The following is a 15,007-nucleotide window of genomic DNA, read 5'->3' as shown; positions in this document are numbered from 1 at the left end:
TGTCCAAAACCATCATCACTCCCTGAAAGATGATGAGCTGCTGCTGAGGTCCAACTGCCTGGGAATGCACTGAAACCTTCATCCTTGGGAAAGGCGCAGCCAAAAATAATTAGGAATGAGAACAGCATTTGCACACAGGTATGCTGGTGATCAGCCACGCTGCAGAAGGAAACAAAGCGTTAAGAGGTGCCCGCACCAGCCATTTGGCTCTGTTTCGTGTTATTAAACGTGGCAGCATCTCCTTATCATGTTTTCCAGCTTTTGTGTCACTCAGCATTTGACACCCATATCGCACCGGTATGTAAACTGCTGACAAGGAGCCGTTTCAGGGAGGGAGCTGCAGTCTAGAACCAAGCCATTTTTACTTTTATGTTGTTTTGGATTCTGAATCGTGTACTTGCTGAAAAACACAGCTTCAGCTGCCTTGTAAATGGGGGTTGAACAGTTAGATTATTAGTTTCTGCTGGGTAGTAGCCACAAGGGGAAGTGCATATTAATCCTCACAGTGGTAGCAGTATTCCCTCTCCATCTCTCTCCTTCCTGCTGTCAGTTTGGCTACTTGCCAGGAAGCAGGAGATGCAGGTTCAGTGCTGGATGCCGTCTGGCTGTGAAGCCGAGCTTGCTGCTGTCTCCGGAGGAAGGAGGCAGAGTAAGCAGGGGGCTCGGGAGAGTCTGGGGAAGGGTCTTGCAGCCTGCAGCCACAGGTGGATTCCCACAGTCTCCTTTGAAGCTGCTCCACTTTATTTGAACAACTAAGTTCTCACTAGAGTTGGGATTTGAACCCAAATATAATCCTGAGCTAGGGAGCTTTTTCTCTCCTCTCCTCTTTTTGATCAGTGTTGTTTGTATCTATATATATCTCCCGCAGGAATGTCTAAGGCAGGGAGAGACCACGAGAGCCCATTAGCCTCCCCTCTTCCTCAGTTGCATAACTTCTCTCGAGAAGCCCGTCCTTTATTACTAAATGTACTCGGCTTTCAGCATTTGCAGGAAGCTCTCGCTCACTCTGAAGCAAAGCAGAGCCAATTCATGTTGCACCTTAGTTTTCATCCCAGAAGTTTTGGATTGATCACAGAAGTGCTTTTTTTTTTTTTTTTTTTTTTTTTTTTTTTGGTTTGGTTCCAGAATGCTTGCTACCATCCTGTTACATTTATTATAGTTGTAGTAACCTTGATGTATGAGGAGATACAAACCTCCTAGCTCTCTCACTGGAGCGAGGACACTGGGCGTCCATCGTGGTGGGAAAGGTGCAGCTGGAGAGCAGCAGGGCCAGAGGGCTGTGCCTAGAGCATGTCATTAGGGCTGGGTGCTCGTTTTCAAAAATGGCAGAGAAGCATTTACGTGGGTGTGAATCTACACAAACAGCTGCACAGTGAAATAAAACCTTTTGCTTGATGCAACATTTTAAGTTTTGTCTCAGTCTTGACTGTGTGGGGTTTTTCTTCTATTAGAATAGAATGGAAGAACGTTTCAAAATCTACAGGTCATTTGGAAGTATTTTGTTTTGCAATAAAATGCTTAGACTCCAAGGGAGTCTTCTTCCCCCACCCTACAAACAGCTTCTTTGTCATTCAGAAAATCTGATGAGTTCTGAAAGATTTGGGTGCATTTGAGTAACAGGTTCAGAATAAGTTTGTATGCGGCACTACTCATAATGGTGGTAAAAGAGAGCTGCTGTTTTAGCAAAGCAGTAGGCCGGGACCAGGTTGGGAGAGGCCACTATGCTCAAAATTGTGTCAGCGCAGTGACCGCATGGTGGGCCCAGAGGAAGAACGGACCCTTTCTGGTCTTGCTGGCAGAAGCAAAGCATCAAGTGAGGAGAAGTTCCTAGGTCCACACTGCAAGAAAAGTGTTGGTGTTTCCTGTTTATTTGCTGATGGGTTTGTTTGTGCTTGGTAAAGCAAAAAAAACCCAACCCTTGTATTTTTCTGCAAATAAAACCATTCCTCTTAACTCCAATAGGGAAAGGATTTTACTTCATTTTCAGATTTCTAAACAGTAGTCACATGAAATATCTCAACATTTTCAAACTTCTCATGAATTTTAAACTTTTCTTCCCATGGACGCACCAAAATTATTATTATTATTATTATTATTTTGTAAAACTGCACGTTTTGAGAAGGGACAGGACGTGATAGCAATGTAGCCTGTTAGCACGTACAGGGTACGTAAGGCCTAAGTCAGGGATGTAGGGGCTGGTGAGCAGCGCGCAGGTGGTGGTGCTGGCGGGCAGACGTGGGGGCTCTGTTTTGGTGGGTCTCGTCGGCTCTCGTGACAGCGGCACACAGGATGATATGAACCTCGCGCACTGGTGTGCGGCAGACAGCTGCAACTGGAGAACCCACTTGCAGGGGGATAACCCAACCGCACCGGGGGTGGGTTGCCTGCCGGTTATCCCTCCTCCCCGGCTTTGCCGCTCACATAAACCATGAGAGTTGACTCATTATTCCTTTCTTCTCTGTTTTTATTTAGTGCTCGGCTAGCTTGTTTTGTGTGTGTGCGTGAGATTATTCATTCTCTTTCTTCAGCAAAGACTTCCTTTCCACAGGACGAATGCTGCCCGGAGGGGTGGCAGCACCGGCGGCGGCCGGGAGTGTTTTCCCAGGGGATGGATGGTTCCCCGCCCGAAGGCCTTTTCCACCTCCTGCGACTGCTTTTACAGCAGGCGAGGGTTTAACTAGGCGGCGAACATCCCTCGGGCGCGCTCCGCCGCCCGCTCCGCCTCCACCCCGCCAAGGGGAGGCTGCGGGAAGGCCCCAAGATGGACGCAGCCATGGCGGCGCCCGTGCGAGCTGTCAATCACCCAGACCCGGCCCCGCCCACCTCGCAAAGGATTGTGGGCAGGCGCAGCCGCTGTAAGAGCCCGGCTGGCGCTGGGGCAGGCGTTGGGGGCTGGCTGTTGGGGTGGCTGCTTGTTTTCACCTGCTAAATTGTTTCAGAAAGGCCTTTTCTCGGCACTTTCCTTCTCCGCTTTAGGCCAGGGGTGGGAGTAGTTTTGTTTCATCGCGTTTCTGCGGAGCGGCTGCTGCAGGGATATCTGCTGCCGCGCTGCTCCTGCTCTTGGGAGGGCTGCGAGCGCTGCCGTGGGGCCTGTGCCCCACGGGGAGCGGCAGGGTGCTGCGCCCGCGCCTGCCGGAGTGGTCTCGTCCCAATAGCTGTGGGTCCCTGTGGAGCCTGGAGCTGGGTGCGGTGTGCCAGGGCCCTGTTGTGGGCTGGCGGTGGGCCCACAGGTGGTGGTTGGTGGACTTGGGGGTGAGGAGCCCTCAGAGCCAGCTGGGCCTTGCAAGTTTGGTGGTGTGTCTGCTGATTTCAGGTGCTGGGGTGGAGGGTGCTTCTGGGTGGCTCTCCCTGCAGTGCTGCAGGGCTGGGTTTGATTGCTTGTGGCACCTGATTCAAATGTGCTGTAATGAATCAGAGAGGGGCAGCACTGAGTGAGACCTGCTGGTGGAGCTGGAGGTTTCCTGTCCCAAAATTTAGCTGGTTTTGCCTCACAAAGCATGACTTTCAGCAGAGGACTCATAAAAGGGAGAGAGAGAGTTTGTGGCTATAGTCCATGGCATACTGAACTAGACAGCCACAAATTCACCTGTGCTTTCAGTTGAGAAACTACTGCCAAGGAAAAGTGAGCTGGAGTCCAGTGTCTCCTTCTGGAGTGCGAAGGCAGAAGTTGCCCAAGGGCAATCGCAAAGTCAGACTTAGCCTCTGCAGGAGATCAAGAACTGTAGGCAAGATATGGAAATACCTCCGTCTCAGGCGTGTGTTCCCAGTGGTGTCCGAGTGGCCATCGGAAGAGCAGACAGCTGTTCAATTTCTTCTCTGTGGTCTTTTCATGCAATAAAAGCCTAACGTGATTGTAGATCATAGGAACATTATGCAAACTGCCATTTGCATAACCATTATGCAAATCAAGATGGATAACCAGCTTTAACTAGACTCAAGTTGTTTTCAAGTGTCTCTTTCTCAGCTGGCCTGTTAGTGCACTTCAATCACTTAAAGAACAGAGGGGAAAAAACCCACCGAACTGCTGACTTTCTTCATTCTCTTGGTTAAGCATTTCACTGGGGGCAGTAAGAGAATGGACTAGCTGGTTGATTGTGAAAGCACTGCAATACCCAGGTGGCCTGGAGGGGTCACTGGTGGCTTACACATCTCTGTGAGGTCATGCCATAGATGATGAGAGCCTCCTTCCTTGCTGTTTTGGAAGGAATTTGCAGACCTCTTCCATTGGCAAGGACTACTGGAGTGCTTCAAAGGGCAGGCTACCAACAGCTGATGGGAGCCAAATGAGAAGGGCTGTTGAATGTTTAAAGCCCTTTGCTTGAAACTGGAGAAACTAAATGCATATCTGTGCTCAGTCCCAGGTTTCTTGAGACTTGCGGAAAGTCTTTGGGCCTGCCTTCCTTATCTGAAAGCATTTTGTGGGATTGTGAGGACAGATAGGAAATTATGAGATACTCAGGTAGTCTGGTAGCTAAGCTGTGCCTGTTGCATCTGAGAATTAACAAGCCTAACTGTCTCCTACTAGAAAAGATATTTAAGGTATCTGTCCAATGTATTAAACAAACACTGCTGTATGGAGGAAAGGGAGATAGGTATCTCAGCTTGTAAGTGGTGCACTACATGAAAAAGGATTTGCCTGGAGTCATCCAACAAAGGCACTGCACAGTTCAGAAGTGAACGTAGTAGTTAGTCTTGCACCTTCCCTGGGCTCTTCTCGGTTACGAGTGAGTCCTGTTGCCTTCCCCTGTGGAGGCTGGGAAAGAAGAGTTGTTCAGCTGGTACCTTTGTTAGACTTCTCACCCTGAGGTCCTCCCAGTACTGGTGTCTTCTCAGACAGGGCCCCTGAGGCGGAGGGGTGTTCAGCTCTTGCTTTGGCACCAGCTTCACATTGGGTGTCATGGGCGCCCAAGCCCATGTTGCGCCTCTATTCCCCATGCAGAGGGGCCAGTCCAGGAGCATACTGTCCCTTGTGCTGCCTTGCTGTGAGAGATGAGGAATCAGGACTAGGGTATTTTCTTCCCCCACTGGGAAGGCTGGAAAGAGCAAGCAGGCTTTGCATGTTTTGATTCCCAGCAGCATTCCCCCCCCCCCCCCCCCCAGATGATTTCATCACAGTAACGGTTCAGCGGCTGGTGCTGACAGCCCCTTCCTGGGGATCCTGGCAACGTTAATTCAGTGCCAGCCCTTGCTGCTGGAGCACTGACACGATGTGAGCCTGGATCCGTTACAGTACACTGCTACTTAGGCTTCCACTTCCCCTCCTGTCTGTGCTCCTCTGCTACATTCGTTCTCTCATCACTATCTCCTTTTTCTCTGGTTTTGCTCTATCCCCAGAACTCTCCTGCTACTCTTTCTGATGTTCCTCTTTCTTCTTGCCCTTTTCAGATCCGTGCCTGAGATGACCTCTGGCTGTGTGGCCGCTTCATAGATCTCACAGCCTTTCTAACAAGAAATGAGAGCATTAACCATTAGGTGCTTCTAATTTGCTTCTTTGCAAGGAAGCCCTCCATCATAGTCCTTTTAGACTAGATTTGCCTGCCCTGTCTGCTGTAGGTTTATGTTGGGCTGGGTTAGGAGCTTGGATTCCTTCTCAGTTATAAATCTGTCTTGATGCAGATGCATGGCAAGCAGCATTGCAAAACCTGAGCTCTTCTCTGTCTTCAGTACATAGTCTTTGGGGGGGGGTCGTCTGTGCTCTTATCTACTGCATGGTTAGTGGATATCACTGAATGCCCCCAGAGAGAATAGATTAGGAAGAACCTAGGGTGACCCAGATAAGGACTTTTATCAAGAGGAGAGGCTATGTCAGTCTCCCGCTCTGGAAAGTAATTGATATGTTACGGGAGATGTGAAGACATCATGCATAAACTGCATTACTGACAGCCATTCACAGAGTTGATGCAAACCTACCAGTCACATCACGGCTGATGCCAACCCCTGCTCCCATTTCAGCATCTCCTAGCCCAGCTGATACAATGAATCAAGTTTCCAAGAGTCTGTGCACACATGGGAACTTGCTGGATCTGTGGCAATCTCATCAGAGAAAGTGAGGGCCAAATGGGTTTTGTTTGCCTGATCCCAGGGATGTGGAGGGGCTGCAGTCACTGCAATGTTCACATCAGCCAGAGCCACTAGCACAAATCCTGAAAGACAACTCCACAGAACTATGAACTTCGCCTCTGGCTTGCTTGTAAGTGGCAAATCCTAAATCAGCCTCTCCACTCCTGGAATTTTCCATCAAGTATGATTTACAGTGGTCCTCTCTGGCCTGCTCTCTGCAAAAGACTATTGACACAATAGGGAAAAATAATAGCCTGACTTTTCTGCGAGAGGGCTTTTGCCTTGATGCTGGGAGAGGAACGTGGGATATACATTGGGCTTGAACAATTGCTGTGGTCATTTGCCTCCTCAGAGTAGTGATGGAGAGTAGAGGTATAGTTGTCTGTCTTTGTCCTGCAGCTTATAAATCTTTCCTGCTATGCATCCTAGCTCCATCCTTCCTCTTCTCTACATAGAGGTGATTGGAGCATGCTATTCTGGTGGCCTCCATCTTGTAGAAGAAGTATTAATCTTCTGAGTTAACTGTAGGAGGATTTTATATTAACCAGGACCACCAATACACAAATGCACATGCCCTTCTCAAGGTCTGAATTCAAATAGAAATGGAGCACAGGAGGAGGACTTTAATATGCTTAAATATGAGGACCAACATAGTTGTTTTTGTTTGGTTGTGAGAAGGACTAGCAGTGGAAGTTGACTGAATGTCTCCTGTGTTTATTAGCGCATTCAAAGGAATGACCTCAGCTTACCTGTGGCAGCAGAACAGGAGTGAAATGTGGTGAAGGGTGAGACCTGGGAGGTGCACAGATGTACAGAAGCCCAAAGGTCTGCAGACTGAGGGTCTAAAAAGTTGGGAAATGCATAAGAAGCTCTTTAAATGCTATCAGATTTTGCTGGAGAACAGGATATATTGCTGAACCATCTGTTTGCAAGCTTTAGGAAGATGATTCAGGAGTTGAGGGAGAAAGAGGAGTGACTTCGGGAACACTTCATGTCATCAAGAACAAAACAACTTGGAACTGAATTGAAATAATGGATGATTTCATAATGCGTAGGGCCTGCACCCACCACAGCAGATCTCACTAATAAACCTCTTCCTGACAGACAGAGAAACATTAATTGCTGACTGGAAAAAAAAAATGGTTGCCTGAAGTAAGAATGAGCATAATTTGATTACAGCCCCTGCCTAGCTTGTGAGATCTGCCAGTATGACAGGACAAAGCACTAACCAATGTGATATACTTGAAGAGTTGTGAAACTGGGCTTTTTATTGAATCTTTAATAGTGCACAGGTGTGGGGAGGAGGAAGAAGACAAACAAATGCTAGTGAATGCTAAAAAAGGACATGTTGCCTAAAAACGCAGGTAGTTGTTGGTGGAAGTCAAAGAAACTAATGGGCTGTGAATGACCACAAGGGTCATAAACAATAAGAAAGCACTTAAATATACTGGGGAATTTATTTCTGTGTCAAAAATGGCTCTCTGTTGCTAGAGACAGATGGTAAAATTTTAAATAGCAGAGTGGAAAAGGTAGAAACGCTCCATAGATATTCCAAATACAGAAGAAATGAGGCAGGAGGATGTATTTACTAGAGACTATGTTGTGGCTGGAATATAAAACCTGCCATTTGTAACAAAGGCTGTGCAGCAGCCTGGAGAGTATCTAACACTTGTCAACTGGGAGTTTAGAGTCCTAAAAGAACCAGCCAAGCAGTTTACCAAATTGCTGCTTCTTTCTCCCAGGTCTTTGAAGAGTGGGAAATTTCCAGGGGCTGAAGTATCATCACGCTACTTCAGAAAGAAATTAGGTCACTCTGAGGCAAAGTTATATGACAGTTAATTAGGAATGCTATTTGCATAGGAGCAGAAGCTGGAAATACCTTTGGTGCAAGTTAGCGTGGTTTGGTGAAGGGCAGATCAAACAGGAGTGGAGTCTTTCTTACTTCTGATACTGAGGCATCCTCATGGCCAGGATGTATTAGGATTTCTTCAAGACCTTTGGCTTTGGCTATTTGTTTCCTTTAAATGTGTTCTGGAGCACTAAAGGGTCCTTGTTTGCTGGGATGGCTTTCAAAATGCAGCTATTAATGGGGAATTAATGAATGTTTCTGTTTCTATAAGGATCTCCCATGGATCTCTTCTTGGTCCAGTGTCGTTTGATATCTTAACCAAAGATAAGATCTCTGCCAGTGCACTGCAAGTGGTGCACAGAATGGGGTGGGAAAGGGCATTCCCATGGAGGAATAGGTGGCTGAATCCTCAGATACCGTTCCTGGGGAAGGGCTGGATTTGCTGTTGCTTGAAGGCTTTTAGTGAGGTTACACATGCTTTCCAAACAGATGATTCAGATCCTGTCCTTAGAGAAAGTTCTCTTGTGAGAATGAGTGATCGAGGTATAACACAGCCGGGTGTGTTGGGGGCTGCAGATCTTGACTTCTCCTTGACTGTGTCCTTCACAGATTGTGAAGAGACCAAGGCAGAAACCCAAGGTTGACACTAAGATGATTGTAATGGAAATAGAGATTTTAATTATCCAGCCAGATGCCTGCATGTGCCTCCTTTCCCAAATAACAACTGGTTTAAAGAATTATTCTGGAAGAAGCAGGAAAAAGGAGAACAGCTTTCTTCTCTGAATTATCAGAATTAGACCACAACTGGGAAAGACCCGCCACATCAGGTGGCTTGGGTCTGAAATGAGCCTGCTGTCCCCTTTTCCAAACATCTACTGAGTTCTCGAATATCCTCTTCTACACTACCTACTTAATTTGACAGCTGAGAAGACTGACTCACCAAGTCACACTGGTGAGGTTCTCATGCTCTTCTGCCTCATAAGGGCTAGGGAAAAGGCAGGGCTCATTGAGGTGCTCTCAGTCAGTTCCCCAGTGCGGCAGAGGCCTTGGGAACTTGTAACATGTCAGTTTTTCCAGGAAAGAAAAGAAAATAAAGTCTCCACAGTGCTGGCACTCATTAGAAAGCTGGCTGAGGATTACAATCCTGAGAACTGGCTGTCTTCATGCTCCTGCCTCAGGGAGACACCAGCAGGTGATGGCCTCAGTGGGAGGGCAACAGGCATTTCGGTGCCCTGGATCTGAGCCTCTCCGTGACTACAGGGAGTTTTCCACAGCAGGCCTGTCTGTTGACTGCAACAAGCATTATGTATAATGATCATCGTTGTTATTGTGGTTATTGGCTCATTTTCCAGTGTGGTAGCAGGTCAAGTGAATTGTTCCAACAAGCTGCAAGGTCAGGCCTGGGAGCAACGTGTGAAAAGCAAGAGATGAGAACAACAGGGACAGAGCAAATTGTCTGTTGTGCAATGTGTGTACGTGGGACAGGGAGCTTTAATGTCTGCGTGGCTTCCGGAGAAAGGCTAGCCCAGAGGACGGCCTTACACGGCCCCAGAAATTTGGATCCAAAGGCAGCCGTTCCCATGCCCCTGGGAAGCAGTCCTGGAATCAAATGGGCTGATTTCTCTGGAGTCGCCTGTTTCTCATCGTAGCTGTAATTCAGAGGGGCTAGGCAGCACAGAATTACATGCATTATTCTTTTTTAAGATGAAAATAAATAAATAACCCTCCGAGTCCCCTGCTTCTACACTGGAATCACAACTGACCATAAATAATTTACTTGCAAATAATTAATTATTCAGCTCATTTCTTCATTAGTTGGAGAACCTGAACTCAATTAGCTGCTTACCTCCACAAAAAAACTCTTTTTGCAATGCAAATAAATAAAACATATGCAGCTTTTCCCCAGAAACCCGCTGGTGGCCCTTTGGACTGGGTTCCCCGAAGATGCGGAGCACAGTATTCCTGCACTACCACTTGCCTGAGGTGATTAAATTAGGTCAAGGCCTTCTGTGCTGGGCAATTGCTCACGCAAAGACAATCTCCAAAAAACTGCTTTCAGACAGCTGAGATGGGGTCCACAAGCCATGGGGGAAGTTATCTAACCTTTCTTAGCTGAGCATCCAGAGCTGCTTATTTGAACTACTTTCATGTGGGGGGATGGCTGCCCTTTCATCTGTCTTTAAGGACTCATCATACCATGCCTATATATCCTCATCCCACCAGCAATTCATGAAATGGCTTTTCAGAAAGGGAAAAAAGCAACACTGTGAGCTGCTATTGATGCTGTTTCCTTTTATTTTATTTTATTTTTCCAAAGAGAAGCATTGCAAGAAGTATTTCCCCATCTTTGTGTGTTGCAAGGAGAATGTCACCGATCAACTCTTTAGCAATCTTTTTCCAAAAAAGCGTTTCACTAAGCGTTCAGGTTTTCTAAAGGAAAAAAAATCAGAAATCAATACTCCAAAACCTAAATGGTTTTAGCAGGGGAAAACTCCCATCTTGAAACATCTGAGTGACTTTTGAAAGCCCAAGTATGCAGGGAGGGGTTTGGAAATGAGTGATTTTCTTTGGAGAGCAGCATTCTGCTGGCTGTTGTCATGCTTCTTCCCTGAGACACGCTTGCTCTCCAGACACATTACTGGTCACCCCTGCTGACCCTGCCGTGTCCCATATTTCTGTTATGTTTTTATGGACTGCTATATGGAAGAGAAACCAGGAGAAAGCAAATTCACGTGGGCTTTTGTTAACAAGACTGTTGAGATTAAGATGCCGTTCTCAGCATCCAGGAGCCAGATCCCGGAGCCTGTTCCTGTGCTTGAGGAGAGCAGGGGTCTGTGCTATCTCTCTGTACACACACGTGACGCGCTCTGCAAAGGCAAGCAGAGGCTTCACCTGGGTCTTTGGATAAGCTGCAATGAAGCAGGGTCCTGAAGCTAAATAATTGGTTGCATTTTGAGGTGTTCAGGCTTGCTGTTTGCAGACTGTGTGAACAAATGATTCTCGGGATCTGATGTTGACTTGAAGGCTCCTTTCCTTGCCCGTGTTACATCCAGTGCAGCCCGTTCTGCTAGTTCACTTGAACACCTGTAGCTGCCCAGGTATCGGTAAAGGGATGTCTCCTGTGAAAAGGGGCAATGCTGGCATTTCTGTCCTTGCAGCATCCCTGTCTTTTCCCGTGCAATCACCTGGTTTTGCTTGTGGCTTGTAACCAGCAGGGCCCCACCGGGGGCTTGTGGAGTCTCACTGAATTTGCACAACTGGTGTCTTTAGCAGCCTTGTTTAGTCACTGCCCAGCTATTAGTTAGTCTATTTAAGTGAGTCCAGTGGCCTGTAAGTAATACAGCTGCTCTGTGCTATGTGTCTTCTGTATTGTCCCCTTGCTGGGATAGGTTCATCAGTACCATTGCACCTTGGGAACAGTGTGGCTCATCGCAGTGCTGGCTGTTGTGCACTCATGTTGAAGTCATCTGTGGAAAAAAAAGGACGGTAATAATCAGCTGTTCACAGGTTACGGTTTCCTCGGTGTCTGAGCAGTTCATCTGTCTGCTGTGGGCTGGCCCTTCTGGATGGATTCCAGATGAGCAGAGGTCCTTCACAGTTCTGCCTCTAGTGCTTCACATTTATGCAGCTATCTCAATCCTGTCTATTTATGTGCTCATTTTTAGGGGCAGTAACCTCTCTGCCGTATAACACTGCACTGAAAGCCCCTGCTAGAGTTTCCTATAATTCTCAGCATTTTCAGTTGCATTTTCTTTGGCCTCGCTCTTTCTTTCCTCCATTCAATCCTGTCTCTGGAGTCAACTCTTTTTTACCCCGTTCCAAAATTTCTCATAGCCAGAAGAGCTTGTGACTTGGGTTGTGCAATTCATCCTAATTGCTTTCTCTGAAGAGGTCTCTGTAATTCACTGCAGATTTAGAGCATCTTCAGCACCTGTTTTGCTTTGTCCCCTCTTAAAATTGCTTTGGAGGACTAGGCTCCAAGAGTTTCTTCACCAGGCCTATGTTCCGCTTCCATCTTGCAGCTTGTAAAATCATCTGCAGCGTACTTGGCAGAGAAGAAGCTGTACGTTTGTCAGGAGTGCTTCCCTGGGGACAGCAATCTCTGATTCTGCATCTGTGCGTGCATCGAGAGTGAGGCTTGCCACTGAGCAACAGCAGGCAGCCGCAGGGTGCTCTGAGGTGTTGGTGGAAGAGGAGAGTGTGGGATGTGCCCTTTTTCTCCCTGCGGAAAAGAAGGAGCATTGGGGAAAAGCCAGAGCTGGGACACAGAGCTGCAAGAGAAACAAGCTTGCTGGTCACCAGGCCAATAATTCCTCCTCTTCCCAGTGGGTTTGGAAATATTCAATGGTCTATGGGTTGCAACATCAGCTTGTGTCTGCAGCAGCCCCCTGCTAACCCCAAGGAGCCAGCTTTGTGGCACTAGGAGGAGATACTCCAGACCCAGTGACTCCTGGGCTCTTTGGCCGTGAAAAGCAAGTGCCTAGTTCTAGTCCTAGCAGCACAAGGTGCCATGGGACACATTGGACTGTAGGGCAACATCTGAAGTCTGAACCAGCTTCCCCCAGCCACTCAGTCCCCGCATGCTGCAGTTCTCCCCTCAAGTTGGGCTTTGCTGCTACTTGGCACATACGTTGCTGGGCCAAAAAATGAGACGGTTTCAGCTGACTTGCTTTTTGTTTGGATGATTTCTTTAGACATCCTCTGTTTCCAAAAACATTAGGAAATCTCTATTTTCTTCCACTCTGAGACATGTCTTTTATGGATTCCCTGTCATCAGGATTTCTGTCTACTTGAGTGGTTCTAAAACTTGCCGACGCAGTGTTTTGGTTGGGCTAGCATGTTTATAGCCATATCAAAACCTACCATTCCCTGATCTCACTGGCATGTAACCCTGTCTTTTGTACCCTGCTGCTTGTGATGGCAGCACCTCTTTTTCTTCCATATTCTATTTCTGAAATGTAGTTTCACTTGGGCCCACTTTGTCAGCTCTGTTTTTCTCTGTGTTTCTGCTGACCCTAGTAAGACTTATGCATACTTTATCACATGCTTTTTTATTTGTATTTTTCTTGCCTTGTACCAGAGCCAAAAAGGCCTCAGAGTCAGTGTTGCTAAGTTCTCCAGCTGCATGCTCTGTACACCCCATTCTTCTGTGCATATTCGTGCAAAATTATTTCTCTGTCCTACTTTGTGTGATATTCCTAATCTAATTTTGTAGGATGTAATCCACACCTGTCACTAAGCCTTTGCTGGAGTCTGCAGGTGGTTGTGTGTGTGTGTGTGTGTCTGACTATCTACTGACCATATCTTCATTTCTATCACATGCACATATTGGTGGGCTGTAATAACTGCTTTTATCTGTTCTCTTGGCAATCTTGGATCGTCTTGTTCTTCAGATGGCTTTTGCAAGCGCTGACTTCTCTTACTTTAATGATTTTCCTTTTCGCATTTCATCTGTTTGAGATGAGACTGTGTGCTGAAGGATACACATCTGACAGTCACCTGCACTATCAGCTGTTACTGGGTTGTTCACTGCTCACTTCAGCCGGGCCCCACATTTTCTTGCGGAAAACTTTTCTGTGGACCAGGGATGGGGAGAGGGGGTTGTGGAGGTTGCACTGGTGAGACCATGGCAGGCAGGTGGAGGCAGGGGAAGGTTGTGGTAGCTCCTATAGCATCTGCAGATTTCTTATAACGTCTCAGTCCACATCACATACCGCCAAAACATACGAGGAAAAAAGCCAAGGAAAAAAAGCCAATTTGCACAAGTGAATTTCTGGGTGCTGAGGTGCTCTGGGTCCCACATACAGAATTCCTGTTTCCACGTCCCACTTCATCCCATTCCAAACAGCTCTTCCAGGTCAAAGTCTTTGGGTCTTCCTCTCTTCTGGTATTTCCCCCTTACTTCTGGATGAGATAAGCCACACTTCATCTGCCCTTCTGGCTCCACAGGGCACATGGCTTTGGCTTTGGTTCATTTCTCCCCGCTTGCCCCGAGGAACAGTGGGGCACATAGGAGATGACGGGGTAAATGTAATGGGCTTTTTACTCTGTGAGGCCTTTCTGTTTCTAGCCACTCAGTGTATGAACAGAGCCCGAGGCATCAGCAGGGTCACGTCCCTGAGTCTCTTTAGGAGACGATTAAACAATTATCTAACTGCGCATTGGTGCAATGGCCTCCACGCGAAGTGCATCCTCCGCAGGAGGAGTTGCTCTCAGGCCCAGGGATGGGAGCAGAGCGATCCAGCCGCTCTCGGACAAGTGAAGCATCCTTGGAGAGACACCTCCAGTGTGTTGCCACTGGGGCACCTGTGGAAGCCAGTCACCCCATTACCTCCCACTGGGGTAGGTTCACGCTCCTGTGATCCTCTTCTGACCCTGAACGGTGGAGCACTGCCATGAGCACTGGTCACCCTCTCAAGTTGCTGGACCTGGGGTCAGCGGCGCGGTCCAGCCCGGTGTTCACGTTGCCAAGCAACCTGTCTCCCACCTCCCTTCGTCCGCTGCGTTTCCATAGCTACGTCTGCCAGAACAGGAGCACAGAGGGGAGACTGAAGCCAAGCAGATGTTGCTTTTAGCAGAGCAGCAGCTGTTGTGAAAGACACACACCTGCACAAAAGCTTCCTGTGGGTGTCCATGCCCGTGTGCGCACAGACATGGGTACGTCATGGTGGCTGCGTGTGTAAATGGGATAGAAGCTTGTTCTTCCATGGGCACGGGGAGGGTGCAATGATAAGCATGAATGCATGAGGACAAGCAAAAAGCAACCAAATGACCTTGGTGGACCTTTAGACCTGTAATAGAGGGACTTAAGAAACCTGAAAGCTCTGAAAGCTTCAGTGCTTAACTGAACATTATTGAGACTCTTTAAAAAGATGATTCAGGCTTCCCCTCCATTCCTTGGTGTCCTTCTGCATCTTATTCGTAAGACCTGGCCTGCCTGGCACGCAGTGTCCCCCCTGCTCTGATCGACGCACAGCGAACACTGGCCTTTGCCAAGCAGCTTTCCTAGGAAGATTTAACATGGGGAGAAAGAACTCCCTGCCTTCACTTGTCTTCCTGCCAGCCAGCCAGAAATCTTGGAGGCAGCACCCTATCTGT

The 15,007-nt window shown here is 47.7% G+C and overlaps 1 protein-coding gene across 1 annotated transcript in view; it reads left to right on the top strand.

Annotated features, from left to right (window-relative positions):
- Nucleotides 1–2,773: 2,773 nt before the first annotated feature.
- LOC134149593 (PHD finger protein 7-like) overlaps nucleotides 2,774–15,007 on the top strand; it is a 67,404-nt gene continuing 55,170 nt past the window's right edge. The window contains exon 1 of the mRNA XM_062592831.1: nucleotides 2,774–2,855. Within this exon, the coding sequence (XP_062448815.1) occupies nucleotides 2,774–2,855 (82 nt within the window). The remainder of the gene's footprint in view (nucleotides 2,856–15,007) is intronic.

Source organism: Rhea pennata, chromosome 20, assembly GCF_028389875.1.
Source record: "Rhea pennata isolate bPtePen1 chromosome 20, bPtePen1.pri, whole genome shotgun sequence".
NCBI classification, from domain to species: Eukaryota; Metazoa; Chordata; class Aves; order Rheiformes; family Rheidae; genus Rhea; species Rhea pennata.
Note: the sequence above shows the minus strand (reverse complement) of the source record. Positions and strands in the feature narration are given on the sequence as shown.